The sequence below is a fragment of the Erpetoichthys calabaricus genome, chromosome 14 (genome assembly GCF_900747795.2).
Source record: "Erpetoichthys calabaricus chromosome 14, fErpCal1.3, whole genome shotgun sequence".
NCBI classification, from domain to species: Eukaryota; Metazoa; Chordata; class Cladistia; order Polypteriformes; family Polypteridae; genus Erpetoichthys; species Erpetoichthys calabaricus.
This window is the reverse complement of record NC_041407.2, coordinates 55,551,903-55,575,798: the sequence shown is the minus strand read 5'-3', so window position 1 is coordinate 55,575,798 and position 23,896 is coordinate 55,551,903. Positions and strand designations below refer to the sequence as shown.

The 23,896-nt window shown below is 40.1% G+C and overlaps 1 protein-coding gene across 1 annotated transcript in view; it reads left to right on the top strand.

The window, feature by feature from the left end:
- csmd2 (CUB and Sushi multiple domains 2) overlaps positions 1-23,896 on the top strand; it is a 991,046-nt gene that overhangs the window by 594,196 nt on the left and 372,954 nt on the right. The window contains exons 10-11 of the mRNA XM_051919055.1: positions 7,082-7,203; positions 22,608-22,711. Of these exons, the coding sequence (XP_051775015.1) occupies positions 7,082-7,203; positions 22,608-22,711 (226 nt within the window). The remainder of the gene's footprint in view (positions 1-7,081; positions 7,204-22,607; positions 22,712-23,896) is intronic.

Below are 23,896 nucleotides of genomic sequence, written 5' to 3'. Positions count from 1 at the left end.
ACCTAAAGTTTAAATTAAGTTCATAGACCTACAAAAGGTTGCCATTGATTTCAGGCAAGATTGCTTTTCTCCTGTACGTTGCATTCTCAAGAGTGTGCTTGCACAGCTTGGTCATATTACAACCAGAGTGCTGAACTGACAACGTGATATACAAACAGAACAATCGTAAAAACAGGATTAAATAAAAAGGCTGCTTCCATTGGCAAAGCAACGAAAAAGGAAGACCTTATATGACGTTCGTTTATAAAACAGCGGAGAGGCTGTGTGAAGTCAGCTTCACAAAAAAACAGATCCTTAACAAATTGTTATTGGTAGATTTTCACTCAATTTAAAAAGGTTTTCTTCTTAATAAAAATTTAAAAGCAGTACTTCGCCGCTGCAAAGCACGGGGATGTATAGATAGAGATAGATAGATAGAGATATATAAATATAGATAGAGACAGATAGATAGAGATATATAAATAGATAGATAGAGATATAGATAGATAGAGATATATATAGATAGATAGAGATATAGATAGATAGATAGAGATATAGATAGATAGATAGATAGATAGATAGATAGATAGATAGATAGATGTGTATGTATGTAGATATGTATATATGTATGTGTATATATATGTTGATATATGTATATATATGTGGATGTGTATATGTATATATGTATATATATGTATATATGTAGATATGTGTATATGTAGATATGTATATATAAGTATATATGTTTATGTATATATATGTTTACATAACCTCTTTAACACACTACTTCTCCGCTGCGAAGCGCGGGTATTTTGCTAGTCCTTAATAAATTGTTATTGGTATATTTTCCCTCAATTTAAAAAGGTTTTCTTTTCTTCTTAATTAAAATTTAAAAGCAATACTTCACCGCTGCGAAGCCCCTCTAGCGCTGACGTCCGAGGTTCGATTCCCGTAAGCGAGTGCAGTGAGTGTGTACGCCTAATGAGCCAAGAATTAGGGCGAAACACGTGTCACGTACTCTTTGCATTATTTGACTGTAAACTATTTTCAACCATTCTATGATCTGCTTCTCACAGCTGAAGGCACCGTGGCTGATGTTTGCTGGCCAACCATAAGCGTTACCTGGTAGGTAACCACCCATACAATCAGATTGTGATTCAGACTACGAATGCCGTTAATGTAATTACCCCGATCTACATGCTGTCAAATAAACGAACCTACCAGCAGATCATACGACCCAAACATACATTATGAGTCTGACAAAACAGTACACATTGGATCCATGGATGTTCACTGTGACTATTGTCAAGCTCAGAAGTGGAAATGCGAGTCTCCTGGTTTGTGCTGTAACGGTGGTAAAGTCTCTGTCACTCTTTTACGTAAGCTTCCTGACCTAATTACGTTCACTTAAAAGATGCTATTGACAAAAACAACACTGATTTAATAGAACTTGGTCAAGCTGTGATATTACCATCTTCCTTCACTGGAGGACCTCGCTATATGCACGACCGTACACAAGACGCAATGACATACGTATGTCATTATGGCCGCCCTGACTTATTCATCACATTTACTTGCAATCCTAAATGGCCTGACATCACTGAAATTCTCTTTCCACGTCAAAAACCTCACGATCGCCACAACCTTATCAGTCGTGTATTTCATCTCAAGATTCGCTAAATGATAGACTTGCTCACGAAGAGTAACATTTTCGGCTGTACAAATTGCTACATGTACACCATAGAGTGGCAAAAGCGAGGTATTCCCCATGCACACATTCTATTGTGCCTAAAGGATAGGATTAAACCAGCTCTCATCGATCAAGTCATCTGTGTGGAAATTCCTGATCCACAGACTGACCCTGCCCTACACAAGATAGTAAAATCCACCATGATATTCGTTTGTTCAAAACCTTAAATCTCCGAAAGTTCTTCACCGATTGCTTTGAAATTTTGACACAACGTTGCATTCGAATACACGCGTGTTTTTATATACATATTATATAGATGTCAAACCTGTGACAGGTAAAAACATGCTTTTTTAAAAAAACACAGCGCCATCTGTTGGACGTAAAGGCAACACACGCCATACTAAATATTTTATGATTCTATTTCAATGTTTCGATCAAATACATTTGTAAGTACGTGAATAAAGGCAGCGACATGGCAGTTTTTGGCGTGCAACCAGAAAGAAATGATAGGAATGCAGTCATACATATCGATGAAATCGCACAGTATTAGGCTGGAAGATACATAAGCAGCAATGAAGCTGTATGGCGAATTCTTTCATTTCCCATACATGAACGAAGTCCAGATGTTGTTCACTTAGCAGTACATCTAGAAAATGGACAACGCGTTTATTTCACAGCTGCAAATGTGCAACAAATAGCCCTGAATCCACCGGCTACAACGTTAACTGCTTTCTTTACGTTATGTCAAAATGACGCGTTTGCGAAAACACTGCTGTATTCGGAAGTGCCTACGTATTACACATGGAATGCGAGTAGAAAATCATTTCAACAACGCAAACGAGGAGAGCGAGTCAACGGACAACCTGGCATATTCAAAGAAACTACGATAGGCAGACTGTACACCGTGCATCCCAATCAAGATGAATGCTTCTTTGTTCACATGCTGTTGGTAAATGTGCCCGGTCCAACGTGTTTCCAGCAATTGAGAATTGTCAACGGCGTTACACATGCCACTTTCCGAAGTACATGTCAAGCTCTGAATTTATTGGAGAACGACTGATACTGGGATGTATACATTAATGACGTGTGCAACACGTTACATCCAAATCAAATTCCTGCATTGTTTGCAATCATATTGACCGCCTGCTCTCCTTCTCCAACACAGTTATGGGAGAAATATAAATCGCACATGGCTGAAGATATTTTCCGTCGAATACGCAAGTAAAATTCAAATATAAACATGGATGTCACAGCAGACATCTACAACTAAGCGTTGATAATGATTGAAGATTTGTGCTTAGAAATCACGAACAAAGTTCTCAATTAATTGGGAATGCCATCACCGAATCGATCTGCTGCTGCTTCGTTCAATGTAGAATTGCGTCGTGAACAAAATTACAACACGGGTGATCTTTTGTCGTATGTGCAATCAAATATTCCTAAGCTAACGCTTCAGCAAAAAGGCATTTATAATCAAATAATGCAAACTGTCAATAACAGGGTTGGAGAAATCTGGAAATTGGGAACGGAAAGGTGCCGGTTGATCTGACCTCAGGACGAATTTCATTGCCTCATGACTTCTGCAATTTAGTGACGTCAAAAGAAGAATTGGTTGAAAAAGTATTTCCCAATATTCAAACCAATTATAAGAATCACGATTGTCTGAGTGAACGAGCTGTTCTTGCGGCCAAACACAAAGAAGTCTACGAACTTAACAATATTATTCAGTCTAACATTCTGCACAGACAATGGAACAACAAAAAATATTGTATACCCATAAGCATTGTGAAATTAAGCATATTAGAAACATGTGCATTCTCTTTTCTTTCTTTTCCATTTAACCAGACTGAGCCACAGCAACGCGTGGCCGGGTACAGCTATATATATATATATATATATATATATATATATATATATATATATACACACACACACATAAACAGTATACATATACATATAAAAGCGGCTCATACGAAAACAACACGTTTGGCTCAAAAAAGCCGATTGTGGATTTGCGTACAGCCACAGAAACTTTGTAACGGCACGAGACTTCAGGTCACATCTCTGCAAAAGAACCTAATTGAGGCATCTATTTTTACTGGCAGTGGCTCAGGGGAGAGAGTTTTTATTTCTCGCATCCCCGTTATACCCTCTGATCTCAATTTCAATTTTTGATCTCTTGATTTCAATTCATACGCCTCGAATTTCCAGTAAGGCTCTGCTTCACAATGGCAATTAATAAGTCTCAGGGACAGACCCTACAAAAGATTGGCATTGATTTGAGGCAAGATTGCTTTTCACATGGCCAACTGTACGTTGCATGCTCAAGAGTAAGCTCAGCGCACAGCTTGGTCATATTACAACCGGGGGGCCGAACTGACAACGTGGTATACAAACAGATCCTTAACAAATAATTATTTGTATATTTTCCCTCAGTTTAAAAATGTTTACTTTTCTTCTTAATAACAATTTTAAGGCAGTACGTATTTTGCTAGTATATATATATATATATATATATATATATATATATACTGTGTATTCTAGTTGGCACAATATCGTTAGATTACTGCGTACATGAGGCACTAGTATTTCACGAGAATGTAAGCATTGTGTTTAGCTTATTAATGATTTGTAAAACCTTCCTTACAACATAAAAGATTTGACACTTTACTGAAAAGCTCAGGTCATCTTAATAAACTAATCGAACGTTAAGACCTTTTAGCAAGACTAACATTTAGAGTAATATTAAGACAAATACAAACTCCATTAGATTAGATACCAGACAGCATTTCCGTAATATATAAAAACATTTGAAAGTCCCTCCCTTTTAAAGATCCCAGAAAACAGTGGGAAAAGGATCTCTCACTTAACATCTCAGAAAAGGAGTGGAAGGTAGCAATGCACAGAATTCACTCGAGCTCCATTTGTGCAAAGCATACAATTATTCAACTTAAAATTATAATTGTTTATAATTTTTTTTGTTTAAAATTGTCCAAAATTTTTTCCTGGGCAAGATCCAACCTGCGAACATTGCAATCAAGTTCTGGCCTCATTGGGCCATATGTTTTGGGCGTGCACCAAATTAACATCATTTTGGACCAAAATCTTTAAGTGCCTATCAAATAGCCGTGATGTCACAATCCCTCCTAATCTACTAACAGCTGTGTTTGGTGGAATTCCAGATGCGCTTAAAGTGGGGAAAGAGAAGCAAACAGTAATTGCCTTTACTTCGTTATTGGCACATTGACTTATCTTGCTCAACTGGAAAAATCCTAACCAACCTCGTTTAAGTCAGAAGGTAACCGATGTTATATATTATTTGAAATCGGGGAAAAATGAAATTCTCACTTAGAGAATGTACAAAACTTTTTCAAAACCTGGCAGGATCTAATCAATAACATTTCTGTATTTATTTATTTATGTATTTACCTGTCTAAAAAGTGCATGCACATTGTGCAGAAATTGCAAAATGAACTTGAAGAGTATAACCTGATAGCTACTGGCAGATTAGGTCCCAAAGACGGTTTGTAGCACATCATGGTAGAATGTAGCTAAAATTGTTCCCAGAGAGTATCTCCTGAATGGGAGGGCATAGATTTTTCATGAAGGTGTCCAATTTTGCCTCCATCCTCTTTTCCACAATAGGGTCCACTGTGCCCAGGTTTGTCTTGTGATGGAGCAGACTTTCCTGATGTTTGTTTAGGCACTATGTGTCTTTTGAACTCTCACTGCTTCACCAGGAGACCACAGCATAGAATGGCTGCTTCTGGCTACTACAGGTTGATAGAACATTTCCAGCAGCTTGCTGAATATATCAAAAGACCTGAGTCTCCTCAACAAGTACTGTCTGCTCTAGCCCTTCTTGTACAGCAGCACTGTGTTAGACCAGTCCTATTTGCAGTTTCTGTGTACCCGGCAGGTACTTGTAGATCTAGAACACTTCCACATCCTCCCCCTGAATGGTGATTGGTCTCAGGGGCTTTTTGGCATGCTGGAAGTCCACCATCAACTCTTTTGTCTTGCTGATGTTGAGTTGCAGATGGTGTTCCGTGGACTGCAAGACAAAGTCCTCTACAAGCCTCCTGTTCTCTGACTCGTCTCCATTATTAATGCAGTCTATAATGGAGGAGTCATCTGAGAATTTCTGTATGTGGCAAGTGAGAGTATTATACTGGAAGTACATTGTGTAGAGGGTAAACAGGAAATACTGAATACTGAAGTGCTCCAGTATTACACACCACTGTTTCTAACACACAGTCCCTCAGCCTCACAAAGTGCTGCATCAAGATGCATAGTCGTGTGCTTTTTCCCCGGTCGATGAGGCAGAATGGTGCTAAAGATAAAGCCCACTTCTTTTTTTTATGTTCTCTCTTTATACCTAGAAGAAGAGTAAAGTAGAAAAAAAGATGCAAAAATAAGGAATTGGTCTTAATTGCAGGTATATAAATAGACATATAACTGCAAGGCATTTGGGAGCAGGAGAGTGTATATGACAGTCTTGCATCTGGCAAGTAAATAATAATAAAAACTCTTTAATAAAGCATGCCTGCTGGGCCAGTGGATAAATGCCCAGAAATGTTCCATTAATATAAGCATTTCATATTTGCATTTCATATTAGAGTAAACATTGTTCGTAATCCCACCTTTTAGTAAAATTTCAGCAAAAAAAAAAAAAAATCCCACCATCTGATTAAACAAAGCGCATTCTGCTCCAGGTTTGAGAAGAGTCATGAGTTTTTATCGGCAACACATTTTGCAGTCTTGAGATTACTTGTGAGCTTCAATCTGCTGCACTAAAGCAACACAGTGTGTTCTGTGTTTTCAGTTTTTATTCTGTTTTAGAGTTGTTGATCAATTCTTTTTAGTCCTGATGGATAGTGCAGGGTCTCTTCAAAGAGGACGACATCACAAAGTGTTAAAAACCACACGTCAATACAATCCAAGGCAACCTTTCTTTAACAAAACTCTGCCTTTATGAATAAGACTTCACTTCTCTTCTTGGTCACAAAGAGAACAATGAGAAATATCCCCTATGTTAAAAATGTTTTTTCTCTTGACATCATTTTCTATGCCACTATCATCTCTGTCTTGCACGTGTAATATGTCTTTGAAATATCATTTTTCGTAGAACAAAAGTTGACCAGGAAAACCCCCTTAAGATCACTTCCATCACCATTACAAATCTCTTGCTGGGGATATGGTGACCATATAAAATTTTATCTTTCATTTTAATTGGTTAACTAGCCATATAACCCTTCTAAAATATATATGTTCAGCAGGTCAGTTCAAATGCAAGTTGGTGCTAAAATTGACCTGAGGCACACTGAATGTAAATTTACAAGCAGTTTATCAGGTGGCGTTTTGGATATCTTGCACATTATAATTTTCTGTCTTTTTCTTTATTTTTTACAGCAAGAATGTGTGGTACTCAGCTCAGAGGTCCCAGTGGTGTTATAACATCGCCAAACTTCCCAGTACAATATGATAATAATGCACATTGCACCTGGGTAATTACAGCATCAAATCCTTCCAAGGTATGTCTGCTTATTCATGTCACTTTTGCCTTAAGATGCCCTTGTCTTTATACTACAACAGTGTATAGTATGATTAGGGTTGGGGACATTATTGGATCTGTCCAGTTTACAGTACCACTCTTGCTTATTAGATTTTAGTTACCTGTCTGGTTCTGTAATGGTAAGTTTTAGTGGAATGGAATGGCATAAGCAGGAAAACAGTAAGATCAGAATCATGAAGCTGTTGATACTCAAAATTAAAAACTACACACACACACAAACACACACCCACAGCTTGCTGTTCTTTTGGTTAATCTGGCTAGTGTCCAAGTATATTTCATGTTTTCTAGACAAAGGTGAAGGCGGCATGTATACACTGATTCATATTATGTGGAAGTTAATAAGTCATTTTTTATTTAAGATAAATTTTATTTAAGCTCCGTTTGGATGAAACAGAGTCCTCTTGGTATTGAAGAGATACTTTTGTCAAAATAGATAGATAGATAATATGGCCTGTAGGGAGCGTCACTGAGCCCACAGACAGTCCAGGGTTCAAATAAATGTTTTTTTTTATTAATATCACAGTGCCTCTTTACTGCTGTCAATCTGCACACTTCTATGCCTTGCCTTGCTTTCTTTTCCATTCTTCCGCACTCCTCCCAGGAGAGTGTTGTCCTTCTCCTCTCCCAATTCATGGGCTTCCTTTTATGTCTGACCTGTGAATTCATTGTCTCCAGGAAGTATTTCCAGGAACAGGGCGCTCATCTCTCACTAGATCCAACTGCTGGTTGCCACAGAACCCAACAGGACCCAACTGTCATGCTACCCTGCTGGCATCCATATAGAAGCAGGCCACAGGGAAATCTGCACATAGCATATGGGAGATGACCTTCACATGGGATGCAGCCTCCCACTACTCCCACATTACTAGCCTCCTGACCAGCAAAAGGACAGCTAACAAGCCTGGACAGGATGCTTCTCCAGCCACTATGCTGGCCTCACAGCTGGGTAATGGGGGAATGTTATACCTGCTGCCGTGCCCCTTTATGCCTGCCTCCTGGCTGGGACGGGGTAAGACACAATTCCCTTCCTCACCATCTGTTATACTGTCCTCCCAATTATCCTCTTATCTGTGGGGTACATCATGATAGACAGATAGATCTTTATTTATCCCTACTATTTAACCAAAGTTGCTTTATCACAAATTATTGCCAGAAAATAGTTTCTCAGCTGGTGCATGATGTATGTGTTTCAAATATAATATTTTAAAGAAATATTGTATTTTCATACAATTTCATCAAATGTTTGCAATTGTTGTAATTTGTATTGACATTCCATGTGATGATAGGCAACATCTTTTCATGACTAGTAAGAGAAAAGTGTATTCAGAAAATGAATGAATGAATGATTAATATCAGTCTCTCCCCAGAAAACGGCTGTTAATAAATTTAGTGTAAAAGTAAATTTAGTACTTGCCATGCACTTGGCAGACAAAAAAAAAATTACACACAGAATCAGTTACTGAACATTCATGCGTTTACTGTATAGCACATATGCAGTGTTTGTAAAAGGTATGTACATTGAATTTGAAAAAAAAATCAGCATGTGGTGTGGCTGAACAACAGTCTTTTCTAATTCAGAAGTGTAATTATAGTTTTTGCAACTAGTTGTGGAACTGGCTAATGTGCTCTGTATACAGTACAACATTTTGAATGTGCATCAGGTCCAAAGCCTGGTGTCTCCTATTGTTAATCCATTGTATAGTTACAGGAATACTTGACTCCAGGTCCATCACTAGAGGGGTGTGGGGTGTAAACCCAAATAAGCACCAAAGCTTTGTTGATATGATCCAATTGAGTGTCATGAAAATGAAATACCAAGTGGGACATAATTGACCCCACACACCCCCGTAATAGATAGAAAGATCAAGTGTCCATGCATGCCATTAATAGTAGGAATTACTGCACTGAACTAAACAGTCGGGTGTGTGCGCGGCATTGTTTAAAGTCTGATTGACTCTCTGTTAAGGAACTGTATTAATTAAGTTACCCAGGGGACTGTGGGGGTCTTAATCTGCTCTCTGTTATTAAACTTGGGGTGTGAGAAGAAGCCCGGACACAGACAGACGGACACCCTTTTAAAGTTCACCACACGTTTATTTTCCATATTTACAAGTCCAAATGCACAAACCCAGTGCCTCCAGCACCAGTCTCCCCAAAGTCCAGGCTCTCTTTCAGTCTTTGCCTATTCGTCAGGCCGCCTTCTCTCTCCTGCCTCCAAACTTTGTCCACTCCTCACCTGACTCCAGTCCTCCTTTGCAGGGAGCTGGCCCCTTTTATAAGTACCCGGATGGGCTCCAGGTGATCCCCGACACTCCCTAGACACTCCCCTGTGTGGCGGAAGTGCCGGCTGTGTTCCTGGAAGCCCTCCGGGTGTTCCCAGTTTTCTTCCCCCCAGCACTTCCTGGTGTGGCGGAAGTGTTGGGGTTCCGGGTCCTTCAGGCATGGGGGCGCCCCCTGGCGGAGACCACGGGCCCCTACAGGGTTGGGCTTCCAAACCCTGTACCTGTGGCCCCCAAAGGAACCAGGGCGGTCGCCCCCTCGTGGTCTGGAGGAGGTATGAGCCCTCCTCCTGTCTTCCTGGGCGTCCCGGCTGGGTGTCACCCCCAGCCGCGTGCCACAGTACCCCACCGCAAGCTGAGACCCCAGGGACCAGCGGCCAATCCCGCAAGGGCAGGTTTTCCTCGGCGGGAAGCCGACACACTCCGTTCCAGGGCCTGGTCCTGTAAAAATGAAAACAGAACAAGGGGTGGAGACGTTGCCCTGACGCCGCGACTTGGCATCTCTCTGTCGTCTATAGGGGCAACGCTCCCCCCTTTGACCGGCACCCCGGTGCTTGCCAGCTTGGCCGCCCTTTCGCAACTTCCGTGCCCCTCATGGTGGGACATCGGACGGGACCGCATGCACGCCCGTCTCCTCAGCCTGCCGTGGGTTTTCCCTCTGCACCCACAGAGGGCGGCCCTTCTCCGGACGTGAGCATCCTGCCTCACGTCCGCCCTTATCGGAGGAACTGGCTTTCTCCCCTCGGCTCCCCCTTTTCCTCTGGGACGCGTTGACGGAATGAGTCTCCTTATGAGAAAGAAAGAGACTCTTTCGCGCCTGCGTCCATGTAGTACGGCTTGAGGCTGCGGCCCGCTTAGGGCGGAGGGCGCTAGGACCCAGGACACTTATCAGCCCGCGTCCTGCCCGCCCCCTCGCTGCTTCTCCCCTCGCCCTGCACGCAGCATATAACGCCGCATCCACTGTAGGAGATCCCCCTACTTGACATCGTACACGGGGTTCACAAGTCCCTTCGGTGGGACCTCCAACATGCTGTACGGGATCGATTGCACCTACCGTTCCCGCTGTACCTCTCCTGCTGAAGGTTTGCTCGCTGCGCCATTCCGTCTGAGCTTCCAGCGCCTCCTCTGACGCGACTGGCTTCCCCTCTAGCTTCTGCTCCCCAGCACGGAGGGCACATAGCACCTGTGGATGCGACTCCACGGAACGCCGGTCAACCGCCAGCGCCCGTAGAGCCACAGATATAGACAAACAGACAGCCAGCAGTGTGCTTTCCTTGTTGTCAGCTACAGCCGCTGGCTGCTCTTTGAGGCCCTTTTCCTCTGGCCCAATCGGGTCTCTCGTGGCCACGAGATGGACATTCCCTGGTCCCGCCTCTCTACCGTCATTGGCGGGCACACAAGACACACCATCCAATCCCGTGCCTGCCACGGGGAGGGACTCCTGGTCCGCCGCCATTTTGGCTGTTTTGCCCCTGGTGCAGCACCATTCTGGCTTTTAGAGTTGCAGCTCCATTTTTTCTCTAGCTCTCCCAACTGCCGCCTCCGCGCTGCCGACGGCCCGTGGACCGGCACGCCTCTGCCATGGACGCGGATCCGGGCATACCCTGCCAGCAACAAAAGAGGGAAGTCCGACCCCGCAGGGCCAACCGCCGTTATGCAGGGCACTCACCTCCCAGATCCCGTCATCCAGCCATATCTGCTGTACTCGGGCCTTCCCTTCTGCGATAACGTCCTGGCCGCCGCTTCCGACAGCGCATCGGTCGGAGTCCGCTGCACTCCAGCCACGCCCGTTGGTGCTCCTCCGCACCCAGGGATCAGTGCCTTTCTGCGGACCAATGGCGTTCCCATGGGAGAACCACCAACGCGGGGTTGTGCATGCGTCGCTCCCGCGGCGTGTGTGGGGGTTCCGCTGCTGCACCGGGCCACTCACAGAATGTTTTTTGAACCCAGGTACCTGCCTTGAACCAGGCAGACCATCCTGCCGACTACGCCACTGTGAGAAGTAGCCCAGACACAGACAGACGGACACCCTTTTAAAGTTCACCACACGTTTATTTTCCATATTTACAAGTCCTAATGCACAAACCCAGTGCCTCCAGCACCAGTCTCCCCAAAGTCCAGGCTCTCTTTCAGTCTTTGCCTACTCGTCACGCCGCCTCCTCTCTCCTGCCTCCAAACTTTGTCCACTCCTCACCCGACTCCAGTCCTCCTTTGCAGGGAGGCGGCCCCTTTTATAAGTACCCGGATGGGCGTGATCCCCGACATTTCCTAGACACTCCCCTGTGTGGCGGAAGTGCCAGCTGTGTTCCTGGAAGCCCTCCGGGTGTTCCCAGTCTTCTTCCCCCCAGCACTTCCTGGTGTGGCGGAAGTGTTGGGGTTCCGGGTCCTTCAGGCATGGGGGTGCCCCCTGGCGGAGACCACGGGCCCCTACAGGGTTGGGCTTCCAAACCCTGTACCCGTGGCCCCCAAAGGAACCAGGGCGGTCGCCCCCTCATGGTCTGGAGGAGGCATGAGCCCTCCTCCTGTCTTCCTGGGCATCCCGGCTGGGTGTCACCCCCAGCCGCGTGCCACAGGGGACACCAACATCAGTGAAACCACTTCTCAACCCAATATTTTTTATATGTTAACTTACCACATGTAATTTATAATAGTGACTGAAAATTTTTTTTTCTCATGTTGTTGTGGAGAATGTTTCTGATTATAATGCAACCCAATAAAGTACAATGCTGAAAAACAGCAGATAATGTGAAAAACATCCATAAGAAAAACAAAATCTCACATTACTTTTGTCACTATAATCCACATGTCAGTTATCCTGTGTTATGCTCAAAGTGTGCAAAATGCATGATTTTTTGCTAAAATTCTGTTCAAAGGTTACTTTTGGAATTGAAGACATGAGTCTTGACCAATGAATGAGGGAGGGGAAGCGGCAGGTCCTTAATTCAAAAAGTCAATCCCATGGTACACTTCGTTTCCAGTTTATAATTTCCTCTGTCAGTTCAGAAAATTACTCTTTGACAATATTTTATCAATAAAGCATGTTTTTTGCATGTTTTGAGGACTTGACTTAATAACTGACATGTGGATTATGCATCATGTGTAACTGGACAGTTTATTCTGTTAATGTTTCTCGCATCATTTGCCATTGTATTGTACAGCATTGGTCACTACTGAGCCCCATTCTATCACAAACATTGTAATGTTCTTTCTCTGTTTTTCTTTACCTACAAACGACGTGGTGTGTAACATACTGTATGAGAAAAAATTTTGGGTAGAGTATTTCTTTTAACATTTTCTAAATAATGTGAGCCTTTTATACTTATTTATATTCTCTAATTTCTCAACTGAGATACTGAGGTTTTATCCATCATTGATTTTGTTTTTATTTACCATTACTGTTAAAATACCTGGCTATACTGTAATCGCTGTTGTCAGAAATGCTGTGCTCAATCTGCATTCATGTTTACTGCTATATTTTTCCAAACCCAGCAGAAACAAGCATACATTTTGAAATATATATGTATAAAATGTTTCTGCCTCCGCAAGATAACTTGCATCAATTATTAACCATTTTATTTGAAAAGTCATCTCTGACTACACTGCAGTATTCAGTGTGTTTCTAAGTAAAATGAAAATGAGGCCAGTAAGAACTGCTGAGATTTTATCAAAGACTTAGTCAGAAGGCAGAGAATGTTTAAGAGTCGCACCAACAGGCACAGAGAAATTTTAGTATGCATTCGAACTGTCCAGTGTTATCTGACCGAAGAAAAATAAAATGAGGACTGATACCGCATTACCAGAGACTTTAAGGACATGGCTAATGAGCTCACTTAGCTCTTTGGGAGTATGCTATGTTTTGTAATTTTGCTGTTTGCTTAACGTAAATGCTATAGTTGTTAATCTCGATTTACATTATTAGATTTGTGTATTCAATTAATCATAATTAGCAGCAAAGCTAACTAACAATTTTCCAAGGTCAGTGTCACATACTGTATATTACCTAGGGATACAAGTTCTTATATTGATGTTGCAGCCAGGAAATACATTGTTATTAATGAAAAGCGATATCTTGTGTTCTTTTTCCTCATACATAAGAGGAAAAAATGACTTTGTGTTTAAAAGGAAGATAAACAGGCAACTACTTCTCCACCATTTCAGATGAAGTACTTTCACTATCATTAAGCAAAAAAGGAAAAAAAAAAAAGCTTTTATTTCTTACAGCTCTGTTGCATTTCATTGCCCCCTCTTTCAGTTACAGAGTGAGGAAAAACAACTCTAAAAGTCATGCCTTTCTTTGTTCTGTTAATCTTTACAACTCCATAACCCAACCGCCCCCAATTATAGCGTCTTTTTAAACACTGCCAACACTACAGGAAGCTTCCTTTGGGAAAGGTCAAAAATAAAATTTCTATGGGACTTAAATACCAAGTTATTTTTAAGCATGTCAGTTCTGCAGGCTTTTAAGGATTAAAACAAGCTTCTGCATTTATTATAAAATGTTAGATTTTTTTTTGAGTTTTATTCATAAATAGTAGCACATATTGTCAAGAAAACACTTGTTGATTTATGCACCATGAAGCCTATTCCTTTTTCAGTGTTTTGTTGCTCTGATTTATTTTTTCTTTGACAAAGCATTATTAGTTATTCTTCTGTGATCCTGCTGGAATTTGAACTTTTAGATATTTCAGCACAGACGTTTGTGGAGTATTGTAGGTCAAATGAAGGCCTATCTTACTGATCCAGTGGTAAAACTGTGAGCTTTAAGCTCAATTGAAAAAAAGGCACCAGATGATCTGGATGGAGACAAAGGAGAGAAATGCCACGATGGCACTAAAGCTTACATTGGAAACAATGGGATTTTTTTTTTTAAACAATACAAGTTAAGTATTAACTTAAGGAGGAAAAAAGCATTAATAGGAATATCCCAAATGGTGGTCAGGACCTTACTAAAGAACATTTTGTTTAATTTTAGTTATTGTTTGGAGTTTTTGTATTGTTATCAGTATTTCATTTGGGAATGTTCTGATTTGGGGCGGCACAGTGGCGCAGTGGTAGCGCTGCTGCCTCGCAGTTAGGAGACCCGGGTTCGCTTCCCGGGTCCTCCCTGCGTGGAGTTTGCATGTTCTCCCCGTGTCTGCGTGGGTTTCCTCCGGGCGCTCCGGTTTCCTCCCACAGTCCAACGACATGCAGGTTAGGTGGATTGGCAATCCTAAATTGGCCCTAGTGTGTGCTTGGTGTGTGGGTGTGTTTGTGTGTGTCCTGCGGTGGGTTGGCACCCTGCCCGGGGTTGGTTCCCTGCCTTGTGCCCTGTGTTGGCTGGGATTGGCTCCAGCAGACCCCCGTGACCCTGTGTTCGGATTCAGCGGGTTGGAAAATGGATGGATGTTCTGATTTGGTGAATGCCACTTTTGGAATTAATACTGGTATTATTTTTATTATAAATTTTGATAATTTTTATTGCTGTCCATCATGTTGTTGTGAGTAATGTTATCCACAGCAGCTGACAGCTGCGCAAAGCATGATATCAGCACACCACTGCTACATAAGATGACAGTGGGCATGGTGTCTGACATTTTTGATGAACTAATAAAATGACTTGCAATAGCCTAGCATTAAGACATTCAATGAAAACACACAAAAAAAAACAACTTTAGTTTTTGTGACTAATTAGTGCTCTACTCTGTCTCAGTTTCTGCCTTGTACTCTGGGATATTCTACAGCAGGGATTCTCAAACTCGGTCCTGGGGTCCCACTGTGGCTTCTGGTTTTTGTTTCAACCAGATTCATAATCAGTGACAGCAACTGATAACACTGACCTCATTTCATTAGCTGGTATTTTTTTCGCTTCTCTTATTCTACATTCAGAAAAGCCCAGCAGCATGACTTTTACATTTACACTTAGAAATATTTCTATTTTTGCTATAGATTTAAATGCTTCACTTTCTTTTGTTGATTTTGTTATATTTTACTCTTTCTCTGTGCAGTTTTCCCCTTTGCTATATCTTAACAATGACAATTAGAAACAAGCAGAGCAGACACGCTGGCAAACAACACTGAATCATGAAAGAACACAACTACTTTACCGTCAGACCCACTAATTAGTACATCATGCATTAATTAAACAGTTAGAACACCTGGAAAAGTAGAATGAAAATCAAGATGAAAATATTGTTAAAAAGAAAAAAATACATTATACCCATATAACTTGCTTAGTACATTTTAATACATTTTTTTTTAACCAAACCTAGTTTTCTAATCTCTATATTGTTCCCAAAACATAGAATCTGGGAAACAACATTTCACTTAATTAGCCCAGAAGTCCAATTAAAAACAGAAGCTGGTCGGAAAAAAAACCTGCAGCCACAGTGGGTCCCCACGACCGAGTTTGAAACCCCTTGGTCTGCAGCAAGGGTAATCAACATCGGTCCTCTAGGGCCACAGTGGGTGCATGTTTTCATTCTATTTTCTGAATTTGTGACTAATTTCTACTACTAATTAACTTTATTTAATTGATTTGCTACTTAAGACTCAGACCCTTTAAATCAGGGCTGAGCAACGTTGGTCTTGGAGGGGCACCGTGGCTTAAGGTTTTTGTGCTTCAACTCAATTACTTCATGAGAATTCATTCACTGCTGATGAAGCACTTAATGCTCAAGTGACATTTTTCTGCTTCATTTTAGTTGTCTTGTTTGTTAAGATTTTGATCCTTAATTGCTTATTTTAGTCTTAAACAGCCGCATTCACTGTTTTAATTGCTTCTTATTAGCAATAAGATGCAAATGACAAAGGAACCAGCAGTTCTTTATCCAGCTTGTCTCCATTTCCACCTGTTTGTAATCATCATGCACTATTTGATTTAATTAAGTACTCACAAGAAAACTGAAGAGAACATGAAGAACTGAAAATTACTCATCTGTTTTAGGCTTCAAATCACTTAGATAATATCATTAAAAAGGAAAAAACAAAATCTATGATTTAAGAATGAACTGACTTGGTAGAGTTAAAACATTAACAAGCCGTGAAATTAAATAAGATCTGTTATTGGTGAGGATTGGCTTCTAATTAAGCAAATGGCTTGGAACAAAAACCTACCGCCAATATGGCCATGCAGAAATAGCCACAAAATGTGCAGAAGTCCATCAAATCTGCTTACAGCTCCTTTTTGTTATGCCAGTTATGAAAACATGATGTGGTTTGACAGCTCAAACGCTCAAACACACACCTCCTTGGCTTTTTTGCAAACTAACCACCCTGTGTAATCTTCTGGCAATGTGCATTTAAGAACAACTGCTATGATGTTTAAAACAGCTAACTAGATGCTGTGTGTTTCTTGCACAAAGAAAATTTTAAAAAAGAAGTCACTTTCAAAAACAAAGTAAAATTGAAAATCAAAATTCTTTTCTGAGAGTTATGAGATTAAGCTAGAAGGGCAATCATAATCATAGTTGGACAAGAACTGCAAAAAGTCATTCACCAAAATTTTATTTTGCCAGGGTGAAAACACCAAGTCAAATACTGAGTGAAGAGAAAAGAACTACGTCAAAAAGAGAAAATCAAAATCAAGACTAACTGTACTTGTTTGTCGCTGACAAAGTGTTTCAAAGTAATTTATTACTGAGTCTTTATGATGTGAGCCAGAGAGGAAGTACCTAGCAGCCCATTATTCTCCCGTAATAGTTTCCAAAATGTTGATTTGACACACGCAAAATTAAAATTGACAAAAATGTTTTTCTAAAAGAAAAAAAATTTAACTCATATATAATATATAATGTATACTGTAAGGTTCCGAAACTCTTTTGGTAACCGTTCCACCAACCCCAACCCCAAACCCCCCCCCCCCAAATGGGACAACATGCTGAAGAGCGTCTCAAAGTGTGATCACTGCGTCTATGGATGTTAGCCTGTTGGTTGTCATGTCCTACAGTAGGAATAGCAATTATAAACAATATGGCCATGCAGAAATTGTCACAAAATGATGTTTACCATCAAGCAATAATAACACAAAATGACATTGTTGGAATAATGACAAAATAGTGTAGTTATAGTTTTTTTTTTTTTTTTGTAACAAAAACAAAATAAAGGAATGTAGGCAAAGTCCTAAAAAAGGATAGAGGTGCAAACTTTGAACCTGCTTTTCTGGCTTTCCTGAGTTGTGCAAATGAAATTGTCTAAGCAGATGAGAAACATGATCTCTCAAGCTAGCACTCACAAGCAAACCTCAGGTCCATAACCTTTCCAGTGGATGAGATAAAAAATAAATGTCTTAATTCATGTTTTCTGAAATCTGAAACCTTCTGAATTTTGTATGGTTTTTCATTATCCACAGAAGGAGGTGGGTTGGGTTAACCCTTTAATTATACTAATGGAAGACAACAGGTTTCTAATGGAAACATTTAAAGTAAGATGTAGTCGAAAATAGCTTGGCAGAGTCAGTCTGTAAGATACTGGACCTATTTATTTCAAAATGGCGCATGGTACATATGCAGAAGTCAGGTTTTGTGACAGAACCTTCAGTCCATTCCCCACATAGAAAGTCAAAACTTCTGCCACATATTGAACTCGGGAGATGTTCTTCTGTTGCTTTCAGATCAGGGTTTAGCAGAGGTCCCCAACATCAGTGGAGTATCTCTAACTAATTTCTATTTTTATCCCATGCCCTGATTCAGGGTGGTAAAAATAAATGTCATTACTATCACTTTATTCAACTAATGCTTCCATTTCAGTTTGTTCTAAAACTGGCTTTGCATCTTCTCATTTACATGTCATTGTGTTTTTGGTTAAAATCTCTGCCCCACTCATAAATTCTGATGTATTACCTTAGAGTGGCAAAACACACAGAAATATTCATGGTCTTTTGCAGCATGATGTTATTTCTTTCACAAGATGGCAGAAGAATACCGTCCAGAGACTTATTTGGGCTTAACACTGCAAAGGGGATCTTTACTTGCCACTCCATGTCTGACTCAGGAATAAACCATATGTCCATTAAATTCCAATCCTGAGTCATGCTCAGGGTACACACCAAAGAGTTAATAAAAATATTGGCTATTTGCTTAACAAAACTTTTTTTTTTTTAAGAGGAATATAAAGGGCATGTTACAATAACCTATCCACAAAAACTAATATAGTAGTATGACCTTGTGATGCTTTGAGATCAGTAATAAAGTCAATGGTCATAGATTTCCATGGTCCATCTGGGAAAGGTAAAGGTTTTTAATAAACCAGTAGGACCTCCACAATTGTGCTTAGTTTTGTTACAGATGTCACATGATTGTACCTATTCTTTAATGCCCTTATTCAAATAATGTTTCTTAGTTCCAGTCATTTAGCCATTAAATGACCTGAACAGAATGAGTGATGACACCAAAGCAATGCTGACTGACACAGGAACAAACTCTGAAACAGTGGAGCAAACATCTGCCTAATGCCTCACTGTGATTGTGACAGCCAAGTCAAAGTTTTCTTTCTTTTTATTTTGCTTCTTAGTTCAGACCAAAGTATGTGTGTATTTTTATTTATTTATTTACTTTTTATATTCTATTTATGTATTTATTTATTTAAAGAGCTACTGTAAAAAGCTGAATTTCCCCCTGGGGACAAATAAAGTTCTGTCTTTCTGCTCTATCCAGTAGAGAAGAGCTTTATTGTGCCTCTATTATTTAGTCAATTAAATCTGTTTCTGTTATAGTTGCTGGAAAAAACAATCTCCCACAAGCAAGATGTTTTCTAACTCAAGTATCTGTTTAACATCTTCAGGTTGTCTTGATAAAGTATTCACATCAAGATTTCAATCACCAGCCTGATAGGAATTCATGAAATTAAATCTACTAAAGAATAGGGATCACCTTGCTTGTGTTGCATTTAACCTTTTTGAAGATTTCAGATATGTCAGTTTCTTATGATCCATATGTATTACAAATGGATTTTCTGATCCCCCCAGCCAATGTCTTCATTCCACTAAAAATAGTTTAATGGCTAGCAATTCTCTATTCCCCATGTCATGTCTCTGTTCTGTTTCAGTTAACATCTTTGAAAAATATGCACAAGTGTGAAGTTTCTTAAAACATCAGGGTATTTTTATTTATTTTTCGAGATTAACTTATTGAGCATATTTGTTAATTTCACAATGAACTGATATGGGATAAATGAATATTACATGGCTTAGGCAAAGGTTATAAACCCACTTTCCTACAATGAATTGGTCCTGTATATACCCTCATAACAGAGGTGGGTCACTGATGTAGGTAATGTCAATGATGTAAGAAGAAGAACTGATTCATTGATGTTAATCAATCAGTTAATTAATTATCAGTTTCTCCTTTGGTAATGAATGAATGAATGAATGAATTTATTTATTTATTTATTTATTAATTAAAATACTTGGTAAGTCTTCTGCTTTATTTTCTTTACCTTTCTGTGTAGGAGGGATTTCTGGCCTTTAGATTTATATCAAGGTAACCGAAGCACACTTGTTCGATGAAACAGCTTATTGATAAACACACTGATTATAGAAATATGATAACTGCATATATAATGACAGAAGTCAGGATGCAAGTAACACAGAAGATGCTGGCCATTTACTAGTTATTTAGAATTCTAATTTATCTTGACACAGATAAACAGTTTTACAATACCAAGGCTGCATGATGCACAATGTTGTGAGGAGTTGAGTGCTGTTACTTAGATTTCAGGTAGAGAATCAATTAAAAATATAAATGTTTGCTACATGGTCCTTTGTTGTGGTTTGGTGCTGTCTTTCTCAACTTGCTGTTAGGTTCTTTGCTATGTCCTCTGCAGCCTCTTAGGGAAAAGTGTTGCTCCTTCAGGCACAAGAATTTAGTTGGTGAAGTTGAAGTAGTGCCACTTTCCAGACTTCTCGGACAGAGCTCAGTCACTGGCACAGAGCTTGGCTTGGCTGAGTGGAGCTTAGAGCTAGTAAAGGGAATCCAGTTCCAAGGCCCTAAGGAATGTAACTTCCAGACTAAAAGGTGTGTGAGCTTTTTGCTCTGCAGAGAGAGTGTAGCTTCTCATGCCTAAGAGTGTACTCACATTAGCAATTAGTTCCATGCCCAAACACATTTTTCCGCATGTAACCACCCCTCCCCCAAAGTTTAATTCATTTGACTAGTGAGATCGCTTCATGCCGGGCCAACTGTACCGTGCATTGGCCCACTTGGAAGAGGCGGGCCTGGGCACGGTTCAGTAGGATTCAGGAACAGTGCAATCGCTAAATGTAGCATACAAACAAAAGCATGACATCAATGATGCAACATTATTTCATTCAATACCATTTCACTTAAAGTGTTTTTTATTCTCACCTTACAGATGACTGTGAATTGTAGTTGGCAATAAAAGTTGCAAATTCCTCCCTTAACATCACTTGTCTCCATACAAATCTTCTCATACATGCAGCACGATCAACAGCAAGATGTTCTGTTGCATACTCTATAAATCTGTAAGATGGTAGAGAGTTATCCTGCCCTACATGACTCCAAAAAAAAAACACAAAATAAGAAAAACCATTTTGAAAAGCATGCTGTGACTTTATGTTTAGATCTTGTTTCGTCTTTACATAAAGTTGCATGGTCATGACAAAAGCGTGCTCAGAACATTAAAGCGCAGTGTGAGTGCAGGTCAGCAGGGGAGAAGGGACAAGGAACAATCGTCCTCGGACACAGTATGGAACAAACCTGTCTGGCGTGAGTACACCCAAAGAAAGCGGTTCATAAGCTTTCAGCTCGCTCAAATGGGAATGGAGGAGATGAATGCACAGTTCAGTTCAGGTGTAAGCTCTGGTAATTGGATCAAGGTCACTTCCAGTTTCAGGTCCAGTGTATGCGTATAGGTGCCTTTTATTGTCCATCACATCCAACCAGAGTTCAGTTTGTGGTTACAAATCTAAAATGAGTGTCCAAGGTGTCCTCTAAACTCTGATTTAAACCTTTGCTATCAGTGTAAGTGTAGAGCTGACCGAAGTATTAACATAGCTGCAATTCAGCCACTCACGTCAGTGTTCACTCTGGATTTGGGGGTTGTGTAGTTGAATTTCTGCATACCCATTAATCCACAAAGGCCCTTGTGTGCCACTTAAAGCCTAGCATAATGGGCAATGCCCACTTTGTCCTACACTGTCACTCAATCTGAACACTCAGTAATGTGTGAGATGCTGCCATATGTTGACCCTAATTACAGTTACAGTAGATACTTTATTGAAGTGTTTAGCATGTCAGCCAGCATATGGAGACTAGAAATCATTGGCATATCAACCTGCTCAAAAATATTCTGGTGGTTTTGTCACAGTTTAGAATTCAGGTATTCCTGTCATACTCTACATGAGAAAAAGTTACCCTCCTCAGTAGATTACCCACACAGTCATTTATGTAATAACTTTATTCTGCAGATATTTTGCCAATTTCATTTAGCACATGTTGTTTCGTCTTCATTCTACCTTAATGTCATCACTGCAAAGAAATTAAAAAAAAACTATTATAACCTGCTGTTTAGTTTCAGAGAGTGCAGATGAAGCTGTATTTGAGAATTAAAAGTCAATATTAACTATGCTACTCTAGGCTGCTTAAAATATTTATATTTCTGTGATTTCTGAATGTCTTGCCTCCCACAATGACAAAATTTCTTCCTTTCCAAACAAATTCTTCAACTTAATTACTGGTAATCTAAGTTTCTCTGAAGGTGGCAATTTCCCATAAGTGAAAAATTTTTGTAAAGTGCATATCCACAAGGTTATTACTCTAAGCATATCAAAACTTAATTGTCTTTTTAATTCCTGAGGTCTGGAAAAAAATATTAAAGCTTCATTGCAATGAAGTACCTGCCCGTTGGACTAATGATGTGTGTCATTTTATACTCTACATTATTCTCATTAAATTCATTGCACATTTAATCGTGTTTTAAGGAGCATTTGAAAACTCCGTTTTTTATTTAAATGAATGCTTGATGTCACTTCCCAATGAGTAACTAGCTGGAGTCTCACAAGTTAATCTGAGAGGCTTGTTGAGGATTGTGATTCTAATCATTGGATGTTTGCTTCTTCTGTTTTCAAGGCTCCTGATTTGTTTTTCTACAGGTAATCAAGCTGACTTTCGAAGAGTTTGATCTTGAGCGGGGTTATGATACTCTCACAGTGGGAGATGGAGGTCAGGTTGGAGACCAGAAAAGTGTTTTTCATGTGTGAGTAATATAATTATCCTTTTATTTTAAATCATAAAGTCACATCACAGTCATTACTACATGATGTGGGTGTTATTTATTTTTTAGCTGACTGGGCAATCATTACCATCCAAACAACAATCGAATCTCATTTTATGATTTACTCTTATTGAGCACTATATATAGTTGCATTACAAGTGCAAAACATTAGTGTCATTGTTTACTGGCTAAGTTACCTGATTCTGAAATGAATGGCCAATCTTTTAGAGTATCATTTGCAACTGAAGAAGTTTCTCTGTAGTGTGTGGCATTTAACCCAGACTAAAATTTCTCGTAAAGATTAATTTATAGGATAACATTCAAGATGTATTGTTTTAATTTTCTACATAACTTTAGAAATTCTTAAGAACATTAAGATCAGAGGATGATGCCATTTAATAATGATCTGTTAATTTTGACTTTTGCTTTTGTTTGTACAGCCACCGTAATTAAGATTTTCACTAAACTAGTTGGAATTTGTTTTAAAGGACATGTGAGAGGAAATCCAGTGCAAGATGTTCTTTTCTGTCATTAATTTAAGTGTTGGTGATTTTAAAAAAGGAAGGCACGATAAGTGCCATTAGTGTTGAAGGGTGATTGCTCAGTCTGTAATTTTTTGTTATCCTCTTTAATAAAATCCCTGTGTGCGTCCACGTGTCCGTGTGTGGGTGTCTTCTGGTGAAGTGCGCATGCGCGGGGCACGGTGCGATGCGCGATATTACTGTCAGAGAAAGTTAGAGGCTTTTTACGGAAATACAAACCAGTATTACTGCGAGAGGAAATTAAAGGTACACAATACAGTGACACATATTACAGCCACATACAAGCCAGTATTACTGTCAGTGGAGATTAAAGGCATATTACCGATGTGCACGCCTGTATTACCGCCAGAGAAAATTAAAGGTATATTACGGACGTACAAGCCAGCGGACGCGCAAGACAGCATCCTTCAATATGGGCGCGCACAAAAAGGCGACCTCAATTGGGCGCAGTGAATAAAGGCGCGCGTAAATAAAGATCTGCAGCTTTGTTGCTCTTCACATACTCCAGAGCCATTTGAACTAAATTATCTACGAATGCCTTTATTTGCCGCGCTCAATTGAGGTCGCCCTTTTGAAGCTCACCTTTTTGTGCGCGCCCTTATTGAATAGAGCCGTACAAGACAGT